Below are 21,953 nucleotides of genomic sequence, written 5' to 3'. Positions count from 1 at the left end.
TGTGCAGAAACAGACCTGCAGAAGGCTGTGGAGGTTTCCAGCTAGATGTCATGGGATTAAGGCCACAGAAATAAAAACACCCTATTCAGAATGCAAAATGGCATGCGGTCCTGGAGAGGAGGCAGCAGGTGATACCCATATGCGGGAAGTGAATGTTGTTCACTGCACATGGTCTCAGAAAAACACATTTAAGTGCCTTCAACTTTAAGGCTTTTTAAACCTTTCTAGGTGATAAATACTGGTCATCAACATGCAAATTCTTGTCCAGTGCTGATTCTGCTGCTAACTTCAGCCCATCTTAAGGAAAAAAAAAAAAAAGCCAAACCAAATCCAGACAACCCCCCACCACACAACCTCTTAGCTTCTAAAATTATCCTGCACTTCCTTCCTTGACATCTTGTTATGCAGCAGACTTTGAGAACAGCTGGTGCCATGCTTTCAAAGCAAACAGCATTTTAGTTAGCAGGGCAGCAGCCAGGCAAACACAGGAGTGAAGCAGGCAGGCACATGGGATGACACAATGGAAAAAGTCACCCAGAAGCATCCAGAAAGTCTACTTCTCAGACTTGGAAACTGGAAATATGTCGTGCAGAGGCAAAATTCATGGATTGGTGAAGGATGAGGAAAGGATTCAAGAGAAAACCCAAGCACGCATTCACCACTTCTTCAGAGGCAGTTGGAACAGCTGCCCCAACCTCCAGCTGGGTGGACAGTGTGGTGAGGCAATGAGAAAACACCCGAGGCAAAAAGAAGAAGCCCTCCTCATACGGCCATCAGAAGTGATATTTTTTTTGCAAACTCCCCCTTTCCTAGAAACAGAGCCCTGCCTGCTGGGGTTTTGAAGACCCTCTCTTTCCATCACCATGCATGGAAGTTGTTATCTCCAGCAGACACTTCACCTTCCTGTCCTGTATGTCAGCACAATTCAAGACTAAGAATAATGGCATCCTTGAGCATGCCAGGGACAAAAGCAAAGAGAGGACACAGCTGTAGGAACTAAACAATTCACTGTGACTCGAAAACAAAAGCAAACATCTTGGCTTGGTTCTGAGGAGCAGGCTGTCAGCCAAAAAAGCAACCTTTTACAGGTTTTACAGCAACCTTGAGGTTTCCCTGAGGAAACCTGCCATTGTGCACTTGTTTACCTTTTGTGAAGTTAAAGGTGGCCAATCTACTTTCTCTCAGGTCTTTCAACCCTGCTATGGTACCTCAGCCCCAGCCTGAACCGCCCCAGCCCTGCTCTGCCAGCACAACTCACCTCACGACTGGTGGGCCAAGCCACACTTGACCCAGCTCTGTCGGGAGCTCCTGGGCCACAGTAGGCAGCCCTTTTGCTATTCTGCATAGTAAAAATTCCTCTTCTGCCTGAGAAAACCACAGCTTGCCCTGCACCGTGCTCAAGGCAGCGGTGCTGCTGGCTCACTACATTCCCTTTGTGCATGGAGAGGTGACCTGGCTGATCTCAGAGCATCAAATTCCCAGGAGAAGAAACTACTAACTCCCATCACTTAGGGTGAGGTTGTGTTGGCAACGAGACTTGCACTTCTGGCCAGCATCTAGAAGGAAGTTCTTCAGAAACCATCAGTAGCAACCATTTGTTTTCCTGAAAAAAAATCAAGAGTGGGAGTTTATGTTGCAATCTCAAAACCTCTGGAAATCACTGCCTGTTCTATTCTATTCTACCAACTGGTAGAGGTCAAACAGCAATAAACTGCTGCCTTTCACTGGTACTGCAAGACCTAGGACATAATCCCACAACACTCACCTCCTTTAGGAAGATGGCAGTGTTGCCATGTCCTTTTAACTAGATCCAAGTTTCTCACTACCACATCTTTTAATCAGAAAAGTGGAAGCTGATGCCATGACAAACAAAAATTATTGTGGTATCACAATTCACCTCAAAAGGTCATATGTCTTAAAGAATACACCAGGTCACTACTGCCTTTCCCAAAGGAATTATTTATGCACTTAGAGCTCATGTGTGATGCTTCTCTCATCGATTTGTAAAAGCTCACAAGCAGCATGCTACAAATGAAAGGAATCATGTGGCCTTATGTTCAAAGTTGCTTTATTTAGCTTCTTTTCAGCAAAGGCAAATACAGAAAACAGGACAGTTAATACATCAGTAGAGCATGTAACTTCAGATAAAGAATAACTAAACAATGAACATCACACACACACACAATACCTCTAAAAATATAAAATACAATTTTTTGATTGACTGAAGTTATTTTCAAATCTGAAGTAAACCACAGCTGCTGTGGTCAAAAATACTTCTGTAAATTTATCTCAAAAGTTGTTTTGCTCAAAATTTTTTTGGGAAAAAAAAACCCCAAAACCCAAAAAAACCCACAAAACCAAAACACCTTAAAAACCCCCTGAAGTCCCACTTTCTGTACAGAAATGAAGCAATGTGTAAATCAAAACTACAAAAAAGCCCAACTTGCAATGAAGCATTTCTGGTATCCCAAACAAGCAGAAAAAGAAAAATAAAATATGGACCATTTGGTGTTTGGGCCGGATCAGATGTATTTTTTTTTTTATTAAATTAGAAAAAGTGAAATATATAAATAAATAATTCATATTGCACCCACAACAACAACAGCAAACGTCGTCCCTCACATCCTCAGTAATACACACAGACACATACACACATGCACACCTTTTTGCCAGACTCTAGAGAGGCCACTGTTTTAGAACCAACAAAATACCAGTTCTGAACACTTAGTCATAAGTCTTGCATCTACTAAATCTTCTCTGTTCATTTTTTTTTTTTGATTGACAGTTTGTACTCTTGGTAAACATATGACATAAAAAGCACAATCCAAAACACTACGCACTTAGTAAGATGGAGTATTTCAGATGCACAAACAAATGCTAATCAAACCCAAAAGACAAGAGGATACTGGTAGTGATCCCAATACAGTGACAAATATTTGGACAGAAGGAAGACTGAGAAACACCTTAAACATTAGCATTTGTCAGCAGAACAAAAATCACCAGAAGACCCCTGCAGTCCTCCCGCCTGTCTATTCTGTCAGTTAAATGGGCCACAAAGTCGGTGTGCCCAGAAGTAGGCTTGTTTTTAGCAACCTTCGCCCCATGAAGCAGGCACAGAGCCCTGTCGAGGCGCCGGGAGGCAGAGGGCACGCCGAGGCTCCGACCCCTCACAAATACAACGAGCTGCAAGCTAATGCCCAGGAGTGCTCTGCTCTCAAAAGCAGCCTGCTCCCGCACAGCAAGAAGTGGGGACAGGCAACTGGAGCATTAAGCCTGGAAACGGCCAGATGAGCAGGCTTGGGCAGGCAGCGAGGAGCAACTGGGGGTAGCGGGGGGGAGAAGAGCTCCAATCCCACCTGGGGCAGGAGCAGAGTTAGGTCCCAGCTCGTAAGAGCAGCACAGTGTCATTATCTGCTACCAAAATCATGGCAAAGCAGTAAATTCAGCCTCTGCAAGATTCCCCGCTGATACCGTTACATCTGCAGTAGTGACACACGATAGTTAGGTCAGGGTGTAACATCCCACACAACAAGGTCCAAGAATGGCTTTTGGCCAGCAGAGCTATCTGTCTGTGTTTAAAAAGACACAACAAAAAAGGATGAAGAAAGGGGAGACTATTCCGAACAGTGCATAAGATGACCATGAAAAGAACTATTGACAAACCTAGTCCATGCATTTTGACAGCTAAGTAAGGAGCAGGCTGGGGTATTAACAGAGTTGTTTCAGAAGAAACACAGGACTTCGCTTCCATTTCCTCCTCGCTTATATATTTAAAAAAAAAAAAAAAAAAAAAAAAAAAAAAAAAGCCATCACCCCAAGGTTAGTAAGAAAAGCCCACTAAAATAAATTACTTGTAATTCTTCTTTCCCAACTGTGGCTGCCACTGCCTCTAATCTGTCACCTGCTTGGAGCCCTATTGCTCTTCCCCAATAATTTTGGCAGATTTGGTGTGGTTTGAGTCCTGTGGTTTTGAGTCCGGTAGGTCTCTCCAGAGAGAGTCAAGCAATACAGTCGTTGACACATTCACACATTCACTGAGGAAAAGGAGTTGGATCAGCTGGATAAGAGAAGGAAAACCAGATGACAGGAAGAGGGCGATGAACGCAGAGTTGCTGCAAGTGAAATTGCAGACAGATGTTGGTAAAAATTAAATCCCTCTTTACTGCGAGAGCAATTAGGCACTGGAAGAGGATCCCCAGAGAGTTTGCAGAGCCTCCATCTATGGACGTTTTCAAAACGCAGCTGGAGGAAGGCAAATGCATTTTGCACACTGGCAGTACCAAGAGTGGCACAAGCAAAATAGATTTTGGCTGGCAGCAGAGGGGTGGACTAAGTGGTCCCTCTGGGCCTACTTTTTATGATTAAGCGTCTAGACCGGATAACAAACATTGTGCTAGTCTTTTCAGCAATCAACTCGGCGTCTAGATAGAGTAGTGTATGTGATATATTTCCCTTTTATTGCTGTTTCTTTCCAGCCAGTCAAGTCACTGCTTGTAATGTTGACTTCAGGCTGCTGGGCTGTAATGATTTGGTAGGTGAACAGAAATCCTCTAGGATCCTAGAAAACAAAGAAAAAACAGGCTAAAGGATGAATGGTGGCCACTGTGTTGCTGCCTCGGGTCTTGCTGAGCGGTGTGGTTGCCACTGGGGTGGCGGGGGAGAAATGCACAGTGAGGAAAGTGGGCATGAACAGTCATAAAACTGCCCTTTGGTGAACAACCATAGGACCTTCCCTGCTGTACAACAAGCAGCACATCTTTCTAAAACACAACAAAACCAGGCTTCAGCCTGTGTTCCCCCTTGCTTCCTTTCTTCACTACAGATGATACCTTACCTTAAAATTTAAGAAGCTACCTTATCTTTAGCAGCACAGAAGCGCACCTGCCACACAAAGTGTCATTACGTAGAAAGGTCTGTGCCTAAACCCAGAATACCCGATCCCAGCACCGCTTGCCCGGAGCACCGCGGGAGGCCGGCAGAGCCACAGGCGGCACCGCTCCCAGCGGTCAGCGCTCACACCATCCAGCTTGCCCCACACTGACAACATCCCCTCCACCCCCCACTTCTCAAAAGCGATACTCTGAGGAACGTTCAGCTCCCTCATTACTTTGTTATGCTCCAAAGAGGAATAGCCTTAAACTGGTGGGAAAAAAAAAATTTTTTTTTCTCCTCCCCTTTTGTCCTTAAGGAACAGAAATTCCTTTGGGAGCACATTTATGAGAAAGCCTGAAAAAAACAGTTATGAAAATGCCATGCTATGCACTATGCAACAGCGGTTTCTCCTTGGGTGAGGAAAAACTACCCAGCTTGCCGACACCCCACTCAGACCTATGTATCACCAGCAGAAGGGCAGGAGCTGGCTTACAAACCATTTTACCATGGGAGGAAGCCAAGTGATCCTGCTCAGCAGTAGCTGCCAAAAGACATTACAAGTGTAGAAGAAAGTACACTATTGAAAAAGGTGTTTTAAAACCCAGGTAGCTTCTATTACACAAGATACCAATTTACATGTCAATTTTGGTTTATGATCACTGAAGTAAAACCTGCAGTTATTACAGTACAACCACAACAATAAACGTGTATTTTTAAGTAAACTAATGAAAACTGAGAAGGTAAAAACAGAATTACATTGGAAGATCTAAATCAAAGCTTCTTGCCTGGTGATTTCAGTCACCAAGATTTAAAAATCAGTATTTACAATTTTATATACAGCTTACACTATTCTATAAAAGACAACTGCTAGATTTTTTGGTCTCCCCCTTCCCAAAGATTGTCTTCCCACCCTAAAATTATCCTAAATCACTTTACAGCTCTGACTTACAGCTCCTAGAGACAACGGGCCGCAGAGATGCGGTTAAAAAAGACTCCTAGCTTTTGCCCTACTGGCATTTGGAGCACTCCCAGGGGACGGGCAGCAGCATGCCTTCAGCCAGCTCGCTGGTTATTCTGCCCTTCGCTTTCCTGTCGCTTTAAACAGCAGCCAGCCCTCCTCAGAAACCTGGAGGAGATCTACACACACATCAGGATGCAGTTTGCACATCCTACCATAACCCATATGGTAGAAATTTGGACAGATCGGCTTAAAAGCCGTTCCTGCCTTCAGGTAAACGCTGGAGCAGCAAGCATGTCGTGGCACTGCTCGTGCTGCACAGCACCGTCAGCCAGCCCTTAACCCGACCGCAGCCATCTGAACTACTGCTACACAGCACACCCCATCACCTCGCCCTCTGCCCCACAGTAAGCATGGCTTGAGATTCACTCGCTTGCATCTCCCGAAAATTTAGTAAGGTACCTTGAAAGTAACTGGACAATTCTAATGTCCTCTTTTGAATGTAGAAATTGGCAGCTGAGTGCAAAGTCTTACTGCAGATTTAAACGGTAGAAAAAAATAAGAAGGCATTTCCAAACAAGAGACACGGAATATGGCATGACAAATTTTCCGAATTAATATTAATCTATTTGCATATAATAAGAATGATTTACTGAAAAAAAAAGGAAAAAAGAAAAAAGAAAAGAAAAAAGGCATTCACCATTTCCTACTAATACAATACCAAATAAATTAGAAAAGTTATTACACTTTGTTTTCATTAAACTAAGGCCATCAACACCTGTTCAAGCAATATTTCAGATTTTTAAAAAAATTGATCTGAAGACAAGATTATGTGATTTAAAAAAAAACCCCAAACAACCAAACAACTTACTACATACCTACTACTAAACCAAATACTTTTTTTAATTCTGGAAACCACACACACTGCAGAATTCAGAATATGACAGTGAGATAAGGACTATACAAAACCCTCAATGGATTTATAAACTGTGAAAAGCAAACCAACTTTCCTGGTTAGTAATACATAAATAAGGTTATTTGTTGACTATATAAATAGTTTGGTATTTCAGAATGTCATTCTGATATTTGAGACCCAATTTATGACACAACCTTTATGTGGCTTTGAAAAGAATAATAAAATATACAGCATCCTTACTTTTCATATAGAAGAGTAAGAAAAAAGTTTCCGTCTCCTTATCTAATAACCCTACATACAGCCAAAGTATTTTGCAAAGGAAATACATTTCAGAATTGAGCACACAAATGATACTAACCAAGGAAGTAAACGAGCAAGTGAAACAACGAGGCAACTATTTGTATATCACAGAAGTGCTATTTTTCCTCCCTTTCAGCTGCCAGCCATTTTATTTTCTGGTTATCTACAAAGCCCTGTTGTTGGAATGAAAAGGAGAATGAAGGACTGGAAAATTACTTCATAATGAAATATGAGCACAGATACGATGCACAGGATAGAAATCATGTTAATGACACGCAGCAAAGGCCTCCCTGTTTGCAAAGAAAGGGCTTCAGTTTTAGTAGGCTACACTTCGACACCTCTCCTTTAGATGGGCAGGCCAAGCTCTGAGATGTTTCCTACACTGCTACCATCACCCTGTCGGTAGCAAACAGGATTTATTTCATCCTTCCAGTCAAAACCCCTGACCATGCCCCAGGAGACCTGAATTCATCTACGCGCCTTCCCCTCCTTCCTCCTCTGCTACTCCTTCTCCCAGCTCTTCTCCAAAATGGAAAGCAGGATGAGGAGCATGCTTGCCCCAGCAAAATATGCTGGGGGAAAAACATGCTGGGAAAATGAACAAAGCACCAGCCGTCCCTGTCCTTCGCAATGAAAACAGGTAGCACTAAATCATGGAAAGCTTGGAAAGAGCGCCCATGCTCGCTTTCTATATGATGTAGACTGGAAGGTACTGCCAGGCACGTTTCTGTGAAGAAAAAATTAAGTGACTTACTAGGGAACAGGAGTTGTCTGGAAGCAGTGTGTGATTAAACCCAGAAAACATTTTAATTTGGGTTACAAAATATTTATGTCTGCAGAAAACTTGATGGGCAGCCTAACAGCAGAATTACTCCTCTGCTGACATTTTTGTAAGGGGTTGTTTTGGTGGTTTGGTTTTTTTTCTTCCTTTCTCCCCTCATTGGCTCTGTTTAGGTCTGTTTGGCTACAATGTTTTTATGCTGTGGTTTTTTGGGTTTGGGTTGGGGGTTTTTTTAGTGTAGTGTTAAGAAGGGTAAAGGAATGAGGCTGTTGTAACCAAAACAACTTTCACTTACACCACTGCATATTTTTGCTATTTTGGGGAATCCAAAATAGGACAAATATAATCTCCTGCTCACAATAAAGCCACACTTGAGAGGAAACCAGGACAATTCTAAAATGAGCTTCCCCAGCTGGGACACGACAACCAGAGACCCATTCCTCTGTGAGCAGGGTGCATTATATCCATCTGCCTTATGAAAGAGGGAGTTATGTCCTCAGTTTATCATCTGAAAGGCTGGTATTTAGCTGTCACTTCAAGAAAAATTATTCTGAAAAGTCTCCTAAAACCAAGCATCTATTATGTTGTTCTCAACTACCTAGTCTCTCACTATTAAGAAAAACAGCTGCATGTCAAAGCAACTACACTGAAGAAACAAGCCAAGTCATACAGATAAAAGAAGAATGGTCACAATTTTTAAGCCAAAGTTTAGAAACACAGCCTTCCCCAAACTGAATAAACACTAGAGAATACTGCTATAATGCTCCTCCAGAAATAATTCCAAACTTTACTATAAACAAAGCAATGGAAAGTGTGTGCAAGTACTTGTTCTTGTAAAGTTTTCCAAATACCTGGAATCTCCTGTACAGGACTTCCATATTTCCCAACCTTTCAGGACATCTTTGGCCACGAAAATTTAGGTTTCTGATACCCACATATTATAGCTGATCAGCCAAGCTGCTATAACAGCTTAACAGACCTGAATCTATATTATTTGTAGCAACTTCCAAACTTCAAAAAATAATAATCAGAGTGTCTTAAATTCCTATTCAGGGTATTAAATGATCTCTAGCTGGTAACAAAGAGGTATTTTCAACGTATTTTATAGCACTTGTGTAACATCTGAGGTACACTGAGGTTCAGCATCTCTTTGAAATACAGTTATATGGCTGTATTCAGACACAAACCTCTTGAAACAAAGACTTTAATGCTGCTTAATCTAAGTTCTGTAAAATTTCCACTTGCAGGAAAACCTGAACATTTCAATTCCAAACAGGAAACACCCATTGCTATGTTGGCGCTTTCTGTGGAATGGATTTTTTGATCTGTCCTAGTCTGTTCTTCTATGACTCTTTCAAGTTTTCCTCTTCCAGGTTTACCTAATTTGCTCAGCTTTCTTAGGTCACATCGTATCTGTTCAATAACAAGCTCCAAGAAATTTTTTTGTCCAGTTGTTACAGCTTTTTAAACACAAATATACTATTTGACCATTTCTAAACTTTCCACATAGCAAAACATGCATAAGCTACCCAAGAGAGATCAACATACCAATGCTTCAAAAAAAAAAAAAAAAAAAAAAAAAAAAAAAACATGCTGACCTTTACACCCATTTGTGAAATAGCCCTTCCTCACAGACCACCAGAAGCCTCCAGAAAACTGTTTGTGTGTAATTTTATCCCCCTGCAGACTGCTAAGTCCTAAGAACTGACTATAAAGCTTTTTAACTGGCCAAGCTGAAATGTGAGTACCCTGCCAGGCTTGAAACAAACAACTGATGCTGTCGAAAGCATTCAGGTTGATCCATGTATGCAATAGGTAAGTCACAGGAATTTATTCAGAATAATAGCCTTTACTTTGCTTCCATCCAGGCTTGTTAACTGGACTGCTTTACATTGGTGTAGTCTACAGTTAAGGTCTGCTAGCTGACCCAGGCAGGAAATGGTGTAACTTTTTACCACAAGAGTAGCACTGAGAAACCTCCAGCACAGATGAAGTTATGTCTGGCGATTTCATTGCAGCCTGCTCATCGCACTTAGAGTGATACGCACAGCTAGGTTTGCCTCTCTGCTTGGCAGAGGATGAAGATGCGAGTTTTCCAAAGCTTTTGCATCAGCTCTTGCTACAAAGGCTGCTCAGTTTGTTTCCAAACAAGTGACTTTTTGCCAAACATTGTGAAGACGTTTCACTTCGGATGTTTTCAGGGAGAACCAAAACGTACATATGCTCTGTAACTGGTACACAAGGCAAATGCCTGAGGGATGTGACATCAACTTTGAGCCCCAGCTCTTCACCTGATTCCCAAGCAGCTACCACGGAGAGGAGGGAAACAACAAAAATAAAAGCAAAGCAAAAACCAACCTTCCTCTCAACAGCAGAAGAGAAGAAACTTTGACGGAGAAGGGTCCCCAGCCACCCAGATAAAAACCTGTTGTTTTACTTTAAAAAACGGGCATCTTGACAAGACTGGAAAGGCTTTGCTTGTTATCTAGTGCAGAATGAAAAGAAGTATTGAAGCCCGAGGTAATGACCTCAGACAGACATTGCTATCCTCCAGCCAGCACCATGAGCTCTCTAATGAGACATTATAAAAAGCATGTCCAGAAATATGTACGTAGGTGCTGCTCCTCGTTCCAACACAATCGGAGGATAATAGAGGATAAAACCAGAAAAGGGCTTTCTGCAAGATGTTATTCTCTTTTGGGTGAATCAACTGCAACCAATGCCTTAAAGAGCATAAAGAGATTTCACAGATGATTGGGGAAAAAACAAGTCACCGCAAAAACAGACTAGGGTCCACAGTGTGCTGCTCAGATGGGAGCTAAGGAAGTGTAGGGGATTTCCTCATTACAACGTGGTATTTGTGGACTGGTAATGCACTTTAAACATAGTGTTAAAAATTACCGTAGCTCCACAAGTGTTTTTGGCATTCTAAGGATTTGGCGAGGAAAGTGACAGTGGAAAATTGTAAGTAACTTTCAGCAACAGGCAGAGCATCCAGGGTGGGTGGTGGGGGGAATCAGATGGTGGCAGAGCGATCAAACTGCACCAATACTGGAATTTCACAACAAACTAATTAATGAGGTCTTCAGGAAAACAGATGTGCATTAGGAAGATGGACAAACACATTCTCCTAAGCTGGTCACTGTATGAAGGAATAGGATCAGCTGGTCAAAATGACTCTGGATAAAGTAATGCTGCCTTTATGCGAAAAGGATCCAGGTCAGCACATTACGTTTTCAAAACTGAAGACCAAAAAGCAACTGAAAAGATACAGACTAAGACTGATAAAAACTAGACTACATTAAAAGAACAGAGACTGAGCAACTTACAAGTCCTCTGCAGAAGTCACATCCTGGCATCACAGTTAATCAAAACCCACAATAAATGGGAAGAAACACAAAGTCCCTCAAATCCTGCTTTTGTTGATATACTCTAATACAACCAACTTACACCCACTGCTAAACACTGCTCGTCTAATTTAGCCCTTCTGCCCCGCTGAACAGGTATTTACTTGAAGTCTCGACCCTGTGACACGCCAGCACATGCGTGGGGCTGGGAATCTAGATGTCCTCCCAGGCAGTGGGGCACGAGACCCCACTTCTCTTGCTGACATAGAGGGGCTTCAAGCTCTGAGCCATTAGCTAAGGAAGAAGGGGCACAGCACTTTCAGTTTAAATATATCATGCTTTTCTGTGTCTTATGCTTTACGTACAAAACAGGGGAAAGGTGCTCTGTTCAAAGTGTCCAAACTAATGTGTAGGCTCCGTTGTTGTACATCACAGGAGTGTCTCTGCAGCAAGAAATCATGTCTTGCATGACCCACGACATGGCACAAGGATGCGTGAAATGGCTTGAGGGTTCTAAGCTTGATACCTAGCGGGTGGTATAGGGCACAGGAAACCTGCTGTGAAGCTAACCGTACTGCCTGCTGGGGATGGTCCTGTTGTAAGCTACCTCTGGAAACACACGCAGGCATTTCCTTGGTAACTGCTAATATCCAAGGGCAAGAACCATGCCAGGAGATATGTTAACAACCACAGCCTAGTCTAAACATGAACAACCTAGTCTTGTCAAGCAATGTTTCACAGACTGACCCTGCTCCTGCTTCAGGCACTAGTGCAGTCACGGCATCCCAGTATGGTTCTCCTCATCTGGGATGCAATGAAGGGGCTTCAAAACTCTGCAAGGCAGCACCTGCACTTTTCAGCACTCTCTTTGCCTGCTCACCCTCTGATCTGCTCTAGCGAGTGATCCCAGACCTCTGCTAGGTCACCTCTGCTTCAAGGTCTCTCCTTCAAGATTGCTTAGTACAAGCTCATTTGTGTTTGGAATGGTTGTTCTAGAATAAAGACGCATCTTTCTTTTGAGCATTTCACCTTTTTCTTCTGATCCTTTAAAGAAAAAAAAAAAACACAAAACCAATTAAGAACCAAGTTCTTGCCCTTTAACTTCCAGATTGGCCTGAAAATTCAACAGAAATTTTCTCTTCTGAATTGTTTATAGGATCAATGGAAAGCTCACATATGTTTTACAATTAAGAAGTTGTATTTGGGCTGTAAGAAGTGTTCAGTTCTCTTTCTTCTCAGTAAAGACTTTCATGTCTCTGGCAGTAGGAGATTTACGAGATCAACCCCTCTTAACAGTAGATGCTGTAGGTCTAAGTTCACAATTGATAGGTCTGATACTCCTGGAAACACTTCCTTACCTTATATCACATTATCATCATGAAGCAAGTATCTAAATATTCAGGAACCGAGTTGATGTGTGCTGGTGTTTCTGAACATATAGCAGAATTTAAAGGCAGACACAGCACTTTGAACTAGTTAAGCAGAGTGAAAGCACCCATCATTAGGAAGCAGACTCATATGCTGAGTTTGAACGCACTTCTCCATCATATTACGCTGTTTGTCTTAAAAATACAAAGAAGGTGCTGTGACCAGAAGAAAGCGCTCCCTTGAGGGCATGTGACTGCATGAATGGGTTTCTCTCCCACATACCTTTTCTGCCAAAATTTCTCTGAGCATGCTTACACTCAACACTTTTGTGGCCCTCCAGGAAAATGCAAAAGACCAGCGAATTGCTTCTGCTGACAGTTCTGCCTGAAAGCAAACCATGAGCAGCATGTCGTACTCTACTTGGATCCTCCCCTCGCAATTTGTAGTCCTGTATCGTAGCAGTGGGAAAACAGCTCTTAAAATTACATGCAACTGAGGCAACCTTTAATAACTGTAAACACATTATTATAAAGTTTACTTGTCCAATATGAGTCTCATACCCCCTAACGGTATCTCAACAAAGTCTCAACTCTTCTCTGCAGATGACCAGACCTTATTAGGGCTCTATGAAAACCGTTGGTTTCAACGCATCAGTGACTCACCACTTCAACCCCTCCTGCATATCCTCTTCCTCCGGCACACCATAATCAGAATTATAACTGTGATGAGAATTAAAAGAGGCACAGTAATCATCAGCAAAAGCAACGAGGACCCCTCCTCTGTGAAAAGAAAACAACAAAAAATACACCAAACTAAGCTAGTTTATATAGGAAAAAGAGCCAAGAGGATGTCTGATTAACAACAATTGTTCCTCATTGAGATTGTGAAAGTTATTGCTAAGCTACATGAAAGCAGCAATTGCTCAAAAGAGAGAGTGAACATATGTACTTTCAAAAACAAACTTACTTGCCTACAGAAAATGCTTTGTGAAGAAAAGATGTGCTCATGTTCATTCACGGCAAAGAAAACTGTCATTCCCATACCTGATATGGTAGTTGGCATACATACATAAGCAGAACTTTATATGAGTCTTCACACTTTCTGAAGAGTTTTTTTGTTCATCCAGAATTTGAGGTTTTTGTTTGTAAAACCAAAGTTATTCCTTTTACTATTAAACACTTATTACTGTCGCAAAGGCTCAATTAACTTTCAGAAAAGACAACAAGCCATTTTTTGATGCCTGCAAGTAACTCCATCCAACTTCTAAGCATAATGTCCCTCCCTGGTTAGACACTAGCCACTTCATTTGACTGCCATTAATCAAAATGATAATATGAAGGCTCATTTCAATGCTCACTGATGTTAGCTGGAAAGCTTTCTGAATTAAAATTTATTTCAATCAAGCCAAAACTATCATGTCTTTTAACAAAGCTCGGTTGAACTATTCATTTGAATTTCTCTTTCTCTAAGACATGATTGTTAAAACTACAAGCTATTAGCTGATTTTTCATTCTCCTAGCAAGAAATAACAAGTCTTAGTTTCCTGCTGAGACACACATTTCCTTTTTAGAAGGCCAACCCAAAAGAATATTGCATTTGAGACAGGACAAAAAGATTTATTATGCTTTTCAATTAGTGTCATTCAGAATTAAGAACTAATTTGCTTTTGAACTTCTAGAGAGAAGACACTAAAAGTCAGATCTCACTCTTTACTACCATTCCTATAATAATCACTTCTTGAGCACGTAATTTGGGTATTAACCCACAATCCCAAGCTGCTTTTCTTGTCTTCCTAATTTTGAAGTGGTCTTCCTTTTAAGGCTCTGGATTTGGAGCCATGAGAATTTTAAATCACCTAAGTCAATGTTCCTGTGTGAACTGAGAATGGTACTTCAGCTTCTAATGTTTCTATTTCTCATCTATAAAGCTGGGGTGAAAGTCTTTCCAGCGGAACAGAATATTGGAAGAAATAAATTAGCACTACAGGGTATTCAGATGTTACGCTGATGTATTTAAGATTTCCCCATAAAACCAACGTGAGTATCTTCAACTGATCACCTTCCTGTCTGCTTGAAAGTACTATTCCTCCCTGACCATTACTGCAACGCACGTGTGTCTTAGCAAAAGTGTCAGAGAAACTAAAACATAACACACAGGTTAACTGTACCTAAACACGTAATAAGTTTAACTGAAATGTTTGGTTAATTGTTTTTTTCAGAGATAGTTTACTATTAATTTCAAAACTTCCACTTCAGTGTTCATTAAGCGACCCACAGAATTTTTACTTCATCTAGATAGATATCAGGTGACAAATATTTATACCTATCTTTGGACTGTCAAAGAAACTATGAAGGCCTGCGCGAAAACTGAAGTCCGACTTGCTACAAAATGCATGGTGCCTCTAATACTCACCAGCTCCCTAGCTGACTAGTTTGGCTTTTTTCCCTTCTTAGAGAGGACCTCAATATGTTATTGTCTCAAAGACAGCAATGAAAACAAAGTAGGATTTCCTTTCTTGTTACTTGGCACATAAACATTTCACTCCCTCCTCTTCCCAGCACATTCCTATCCAAACATGCTATTGCAAAACACAGAGGCCAAGAGAACGCTACCAAGTAGCTTGTATAGTTCACCTACCTCCTTTAATTTTCACAGGCAATTCTATTTTTTCATTCACGTTGTTTACTCTGCAGGTCAAGTCCTGCACACTGATGCTCCGAGTGTTGTTGATCTCCAGTTTACTGGTGATGGACACCACCCCATTGGTGTACCTGACTGTCTCCTGTGTAGGAGTAGAATTGAACAAGTTGTTCCAGGTGACGGTGGGCTCTGGGAGGCCAACAGCATTACAGGTAGCTATCAAATGACCTTCAGAAATGTTGTAATGGACAGACGCATTGAGACCTTCCAACACACAAATGAGACAATCCATCACCACAACAAGCACCTGGTCATAAGCAGTAATAGCAGTTTAGCCATTATCAATCAGAGCAAAGCTTTCTGGATTCGCACTGAGCCCCACGGCACAGGAATGCAAGAGGAGTTCACTGGGTCACGTCCCCTCCATGATTCAATACTCCTTCCCTTATACTGACATTATACACCCCAAAGGTTTCACACAACCTGAAATCCCAGGTTTTAAAATAATCTGTTAAAGTAAACTCATTTCTTGGTTCGTGCTGTTCTCCTACCTGCTAATTCCCTATCAATGGTAGGGTTCAGCACAGCAGCTCACAGTACTGGGGTTGTACCTGGCACCAAGAGAAAAATGCAACAGGCAATGGTGGTTTGCCCAAGTTCCAGCTGGGACTGCTCGGGGGCTTACAAGCAAAGATCCCACTCCTTGCTTTTTACCACTGCAGTTCCTGAGTCTGCTCAAGGAAATGCTGTGGGTGAGAAAACACCTCTTTTTCCACTAGCAACATATCCCTGCAGAGAACCTCACCAGAAACACTCAGGCAGGTACGTCCTGAGAAGGAGCCGAAAGGGAAAGCATTGAAGAGACACGTGTAACACCCCGAATCATCCATTCTAGTGTCCCAAAAAGTGATGCTTGTCTCATTGAGTACCAGGCTCGTGAAATTCATTCGGTCTTGATAGGGCTCATGAATCTTTAATCCTTTTATGGTACTGTACGTAGCTATGTTATTGTGTGATTTTTCAGAGTCCTTTTGCCACGTCACTTGCAGAACGTCCTTGGGTTCTGTCAGCGCACAGCTGAGAGTCACGCTGTCGCCCACCTTCACATTTCTGTGTTCAGCCTGTGAAACCACTGCAATGAGATGAAATAGTGAAATGGGCAGATACACCACATATTCAGAAGCCCAATACTGATTCTAAGGCCTGGATTACCCACAGACACAACAATTTCATCAATTACATATTGTTTCTATGGTTTTGCCCCACCAAAACGTCCTTCTCCTGCATCCTCCTAGAAATCAATGAAGTTATGTTGATTTACATTGGCTGAGGCTCTGGCTTTCTTCTAAATATTTAAAAGAAAAAGACATACCATACTTCTGTACCCATCCCTGCAGACTTTCCACTTCACTTTTATTACATCAGCTCATGGCTTCCCGTTCTCAGCAAAGACTCAATTTTCATTTCCTAAAAGCTAGAGGAAGATTGAATGCACAAGGGAAGTGCACACCAAGCCATCCTCAGAGAACTGAGCAGCAAAATGAGCTGAAGAGAATTTCTGGACTATGTAGCTTCAGAGTTTGCAGTGCATTTGAGAGGGAGGGAAAGAAAAAGAGAGGTTTGCTCGTAAGGGGACGATCCGCTATGGGAAGTTGTGAACTCAGGTGAGCAACAGTGTCCACTGTCATTGTAGATACAGGATGCTGCATGTCCCTCCGATCTCCAAATGCTGCTCCAGGAGGTCTTGGTCACACCTGCCAACTCCATGTCTATGCCTCAGCCATCTAACGTACGTCAAATGGCACGAGCAATCTGTATTTCACCTATTTTTGCCTCTTACTCTGACTGTTGAAGCCTCAGGCATCAGAAACCAGATCCCCAACCATTTTCAGGCAGATTTTAGGAAATTCAACTTACCATTTGCCTTTCCAAGCCCAGCACAAGCCAGACAAAAAAACAGAGCTCGAAAAGTCATTTTGGAAGGGAAAATCTGCTTCACCTGAAGAAAGATAAGAAAAGATGGGTGACTCAATGACAGACCATCTTCCAGCGATATCACGTCTCCAGGGTGCAAACATTAACGGTAGCTTTGTCACCGGAGAAAAACATAGTTCTGGGGGCAGACAGCGCATTTTGACAGGTCTCATTACACAACACAGAAAGTGCTCTGGTCAATGTGGGAAAAAAATTGCATGACAGAAGTTAGAAAGGCATTAAGCCACCAGAAGCGTGACATACTGGTTGTCCGGGACTAGCTGTGGCACCGGCAGAGAGGTAGGGTTAGCTTCTGAGATCAAGGGATAAATTGAAAACAGCTTCTCTGAGGATTTCAGGACTCCCCATCTGTCCGAAATTGCGTGAATCGAGGAACTTTTGGGGCATACTGCACCTGAAACATAAAAATATATCTCCAAGGTGGGAAAGGGGCAAAAATATGCTTGAGTTGCTGTTTTCCCTAGTGAACTTAACCTGCTTCCTGTTCCCTTAACCAGTTAATATTGCAACAATAGAACTGAATTGTAGACCTGCTTGGAACTGAAGCTGGTGTCGTATTTAAGTGGAAACATTATTTTGCATAAAATACCTCCGTAACACACATCACCTACATCTGAGCTTTTTGCCAGCGTCTTCAAAACTAGCTGATGTGTCTTGGGAGTGTCTTCTGTCATGAACATAAGCAAAGCCCAGCTTTTTATAGATTTTCACAACATGCAAAAAACAGAAGAAAGAGTCAACTGTAAAGCATTTTCTGTGTTATCTTACAGCTTAAAAAAGGAGGCTAATGAGTAAATGAAATACAGGGAGAAAAAATAAATCTATTTAAGAAACAAGTTCCCTGCAAATTTGTGCACACAACGCATACGCACACAACCAGTAGCCTGCCTTTAAATTTTAAAGGCACTGTGCTAAAACTCCTGATACAACTTTGCAGTTACCGAGCATGAATACAGACCGAGTTCTTATGTGTAAAAATCAGAAAACAAGAATCCATCAGCAACAAGTCCAAAGAACAATGAATTTCCCAGACAATACGGTGTAGCCAGATACTTAAGAGTGGCTCCAAGAAATTCAGATAGATGTTCCTAAAAACATGCAAAAACCAAGGGCCAGCGTAGCAAGTGAGCGAGAAATTTCGAGTTACAGAAGTGTTTACAAACCAGTGAAAGATGTGCCGTGCCTGCAGGAAAGCACAGCTTTCAATAACAGCCCTCTATCTCACTGCGTTAATACCCGTTAAAGTCCTTAACACACCACTGCTCGCACCCGGCGTAGCTACAAGATTTCATACAATGAGGAACCAGGCCATTATGTAGCTATACCAGTTCCCCCCCCCAAAGTCCCTCTGGGTCACAAGCCCCCAGTCTACCGTATTCGCGGGGGGTGGAAAGCGGCGCGTAAGACTAGGGCAAGCAAAAAGCAAATCCTTCGCCGTGCCATACCTTCCCAAACCGCGCCTCGGGGCTCCCCTAAGCCACCGAGTGTAGCCCAGCGCTGCTGGATTCGCCGGTCCCCCGCCGCCTTCCGCCAAACTCCTCCGGCTGCTAAAAACCTTTCAGACTCCCGGCCGCCGGCCCCAGCAACCTCCCGGCGCCACCCGCCCCTGCTGCCTCCCGGCCTCACGCACCTTCGGAAGGCAACCGCGGCGCGAACCCGGCGCCTCGGGGAGAGCAACCCGCCCAGGAAAGGCGGGAGGAGGCCCGGGCACGCCCTGCCACCACACCTGCCCGCCGCTTCGGCCCCCGACGCCCGCAGCCGCTCCGCGCCTCCCCGCCCGGCGGCCAAACCTCCCCCCGGCGGGGACCAGCCTCCGGGCGGGGGCTCGGCGCCGGTGACCGGGGCGGGGGGCACCGGCCTCTCCGCCCAGCCCCCGCCTCGGGCGGTCACTCCAGCTTTCCGCCCTGCCGGCGGGCTCCCACCGCGCTGGGGCGACGGCAGGCTGCCCCCGCCCCCCCACACCCCTCAGAAAACCCCCACCTCAAACCTGCGGAGGCGCCCCGGAGGGGGAGACGGGGCAAGGCTGCGGCGGCGGGACGGACGCTTACCCGCGGCCAAGTACCTGCAGAGAGGGAGCAAAGGCGCCCGACGGCCCCGGTCGCGGAAGCGGCGCGGCCAGGCCCCGCCGCCGCCCCACCCTCCGGGCCGCCCCCCGGGCGCCGGGGACGAGCGCGGGCCCCCGGGCCCCCGCCCGGCGCGGCTGCTGTCCCAGCGGGCAGAGGCCCCCGGGGCTCGGGGCACCGGCGAAGCAGCGAGCGCCTGGAAGGAGCGCAGCCCCCGGCGTGGGCCGCTCAGCCGGTGGGAAGGCTGCGGAGGTGTTAATTACCGCCCGGCCCTCCCTCGCCCCTGGAACTGGCTGCAAAGAGCTAGCTGGCTTGCTTCCTTCCCCCCCCCCCCCCCCCCGTTGTTCTCTTTCCCCCAAGGGTTATTAACGTCAACCAAATTAACAAATTGATCAAGCAAGAGCACGGTGAACCGTGAAAGGCGGCGAGGTTTCGGTAACACAAGGCCGTCAGCACAGAGTTAGTTGCGGCAGCTCTCTGGGCAGGATGATCGCGCTGCTTTTGGAAATCAGCGGCATAAACCCCAACTACCTTCTAAGAAATTGTGGGTTGCGTTCCAGCCTGCGACAGGGCAAATCGCTTTTGTCTTCAAACCACGTTCTTCCCTGATTTCAGTTCAAGGGTAGTGACAGTCACGCCAACAATTAATTTTTATTAAAGACTTCTGTGCTACCATAAAACACTAAAACTAGAATGCAATGGCAGGAACATAATGTAATAATAATAATAAATCAATTTACAATAATGGCCAAGAGCTGTGACATTCACTGTCCAGATGCTGAACTGCAAATACTTAGTGTTCCAGAAAGTATTTTGGTTTTTTTTCAGACCAGGTCAATTTCTTGAACTTACTTATTGTAAGGTGTCACTGGCCGTTGCACAACAAATGTACCAAGGTTTTGCTAAACTTGGTAATTGTTTTTTTCTTAATTACCACTAACCGCAATAATTAACTGCGGGTCACTAGCCTGGCAATAGTCAGCAATAAAGTTCTGAGTATTAGACCAAGGCTTGGCCTCTTTTCTGGATCCTCAGCCCAGATAAACAAACACCACCTTTTTTTCTGATGTTAGGCTGTAGGAAATTAGCATTAAAAAATTCAGTGAAAGATCTTATGGAAAGGGAAGGTCATTTTATTGTACAAAATCTCCAGGCAAGTTGATTTTATGCCCAGTTTCATACTCACAAGCTGCAGGCACTCAAGCGCTCTAGCCAGGATCTTCTGGGTTCCTCTTCATTCTGAGAAGAAAAAGATTTTGAGATATCTCTCTTATATCACTAGGAGTGGTCTTTTGTTTTCACTGCTACCTTCCTGTTATGCTGAGAGGAAAAGGGGCAGCACGAGTGATACAGGGCAATCTCGCTGCCATCTGCCTGTGTTTAGACTACAGGAACTTCCACGGACAAATTGTCTCTGTTGTAGTTTTATCAGGCTTGTCCCAGGCTTGACAGAAACAACCTATTTCTCAATTTGCTTAATTAGAAACAGCATCCTTTGTAGTTAATACAGGACATTTGGTGTTTGCTCTTTCTTTACCTGCTTTTGCACACGCACATGCATCATTCATACCAGTTGTAATATTTCTCTTGCAAGGCTCTAGAAGGTCTCCTGTTTTAAAACTTCATTGCTCACAGGGAAAAATATCAGATTTGACACAATTTCAAGCCCCTGCCAAAATTAATTGACAAAGATGCCGACATAGTGGCCAAGAGCCCACATAAAACCTGAAACCCTTTCTTATTTAAGACACAGATGTGTGAGAATGTTTGGAGCACTGCTATTAAACTGTCTTAAGGAATGGGGTGGTGTTTGCACCTTTCCTGAGTCATCCCAGGCTCACCCCTGTGTTAACTGTGCCTGTTCTACTGGTCTCAGTATCTCAGTGCACAAAGCAGTGCCTTTTGAGCTACGAAAAAAGAAAGCACCCCCCTGCCCCCACCAGATCAGGTCTGACCTGTTGCTGGAGGCTGGGGGTCAGGGCAGTGGATCTTCCAGCTGGATACAGCTGTCCTTGGACACATCTTAGAATCATAGAATCATTTAGGTTGGAAAAGACCTTCAGGATCATCGAGTCCAACCATCATCCATGCCCACTAAACCATGTTCTGGAGTACCTTGTCTACGCGCTTTTTGAATACCTCCAGGGATGGTGACTCAACCACTTCCCTGGGCAGCCTATTCCAATGTCTGACAACCCTCTCAATAAAGAAATTTTTTCCTAATATCCAACCTAAATCTCCCTTGCCGCAGCTTGAGGCCATTTCCTCTCGTCCTGTCACCAGCCACCTGACAGAAGAGACCAGCACCCACCTCACTACAACCCCCCTTCAGGTAGTTGTAGAGAGCGATAAGGTCTCCCCTCAGCCTCCTCTTCTCCAGACTAAACAGCCCCAGTTCCCTCAGCCGTTCCTCGTAGGACTTGTGCTCCAGGCCCCTCACCAACTTGGTTGCCCTTCTCTGGACACGCTCCAGCACCTCAATGTCTTTCCTGTAGCGACGGGCCCAAAACTGAACACAGCACTGGAGGTGCGGCCTCACCAGTGCCCAGTACAGGGGGACAATCACCTCCCTGCTCCTGCTGGCCACACTATTTCTGATGCAGGCCAGGATGCCGTTGGCCTTCTTGGCCACCTGGGCACACTGCTGGCTCATGTTCAGCAGGCCGTTGACCAGCACCCCCAGGTCTTTTTCTGCCGGGCAGCTTTCCAGCCA

The 21,953-nt window shown here is 44.1% G+C and overlaps 1 protein-coding gene across 2 annotated transcripts; it reads right to left on the bottom strand.

Moving 5' to 3' along the window:
* Positions 1-1,391: 1,391 nt before the first annotated feature.
* Positions 1,392-18,108, bottom strand: LOC115343507 (OX-2 membrane glycoprotein-like). Of its 2 annotated transcripts, none has more exons than XM_041124759.1 (6): positions 17,789-18,108; positions 17,100-17,181; positions 15,988-16,314; positions 15,180-15,446; positions 13,205-13,321; positions 1,392-1,603 (listed from the first exon to the last, which is right to left on the bottom strand). In XM_041124759.1, exons 1-5 carry the CDS (start codon positions 17,855-17,857, stop codon positions 13,209-13,211), a joined length of 858 nt encoding a protein of 285 aa, XP_040980693.1. In that variant the 5' UTR covers positions 17,858-18,108; the 3' UTR covers positions 1,392-1,603; positions 13,205-13,208. The 2 variants fall into 2 exon arrangements, with proteins under 2 accessions (XP_040980693.1, XP_040980692.1); XM_041124758.1 differs by lacking the exon at positions 1,392-1,603 and adding an exon at positions 2,052-4,558 and having other exon boundaries at positions 17,789-18,107.
* Positions 18,109-21,953: the final 3,845 nt, after the last annotated feature.

Source organism: Aquila chrysaetos, chromosome 7 (assembly GCF_900496995.4).
Source record: "Aquila chrysaetos chrysaetos chromosome 7, bAquChr1.4, whole genome shotgun sequence".
In the NCBI taxonomy this organism is placed as follows: domain Eukaryota; kingdom Metazoa; phylum Chordata; class Aves; order Accipitriformes; family Accipitridae; genus Aquila; species Aquila chrysaetos.
This window is presented reverse-complemented; position numbering and strand designations above follow the sequence as displayed.

Bases quoted from the DNA above. Each gene is read 5' to 3' on its own strand.
- LOC115343507 (XM_041124759.1), bottom strand. From the start codon at position 17,857: ATGTTCATGACAGAAGACACTCCCAAGACACATCAGCTAGTTTTGAAG. The intron at 16,315-17,099 runs GTAAGTTGAATT...ATCTCATTGCAG, and splicing joins TGGGCTTGGAAAGGCAAATG to TGGTTTCACAGGCTGAACAC. The intron at 13,322-15,179 runs GTAGGTGAACTA...TTCTTTTCACAG, and splicing joins GCCTGTGAAAATTAAAGGAG to AGGAGGGGTCCTCGTTGCTT.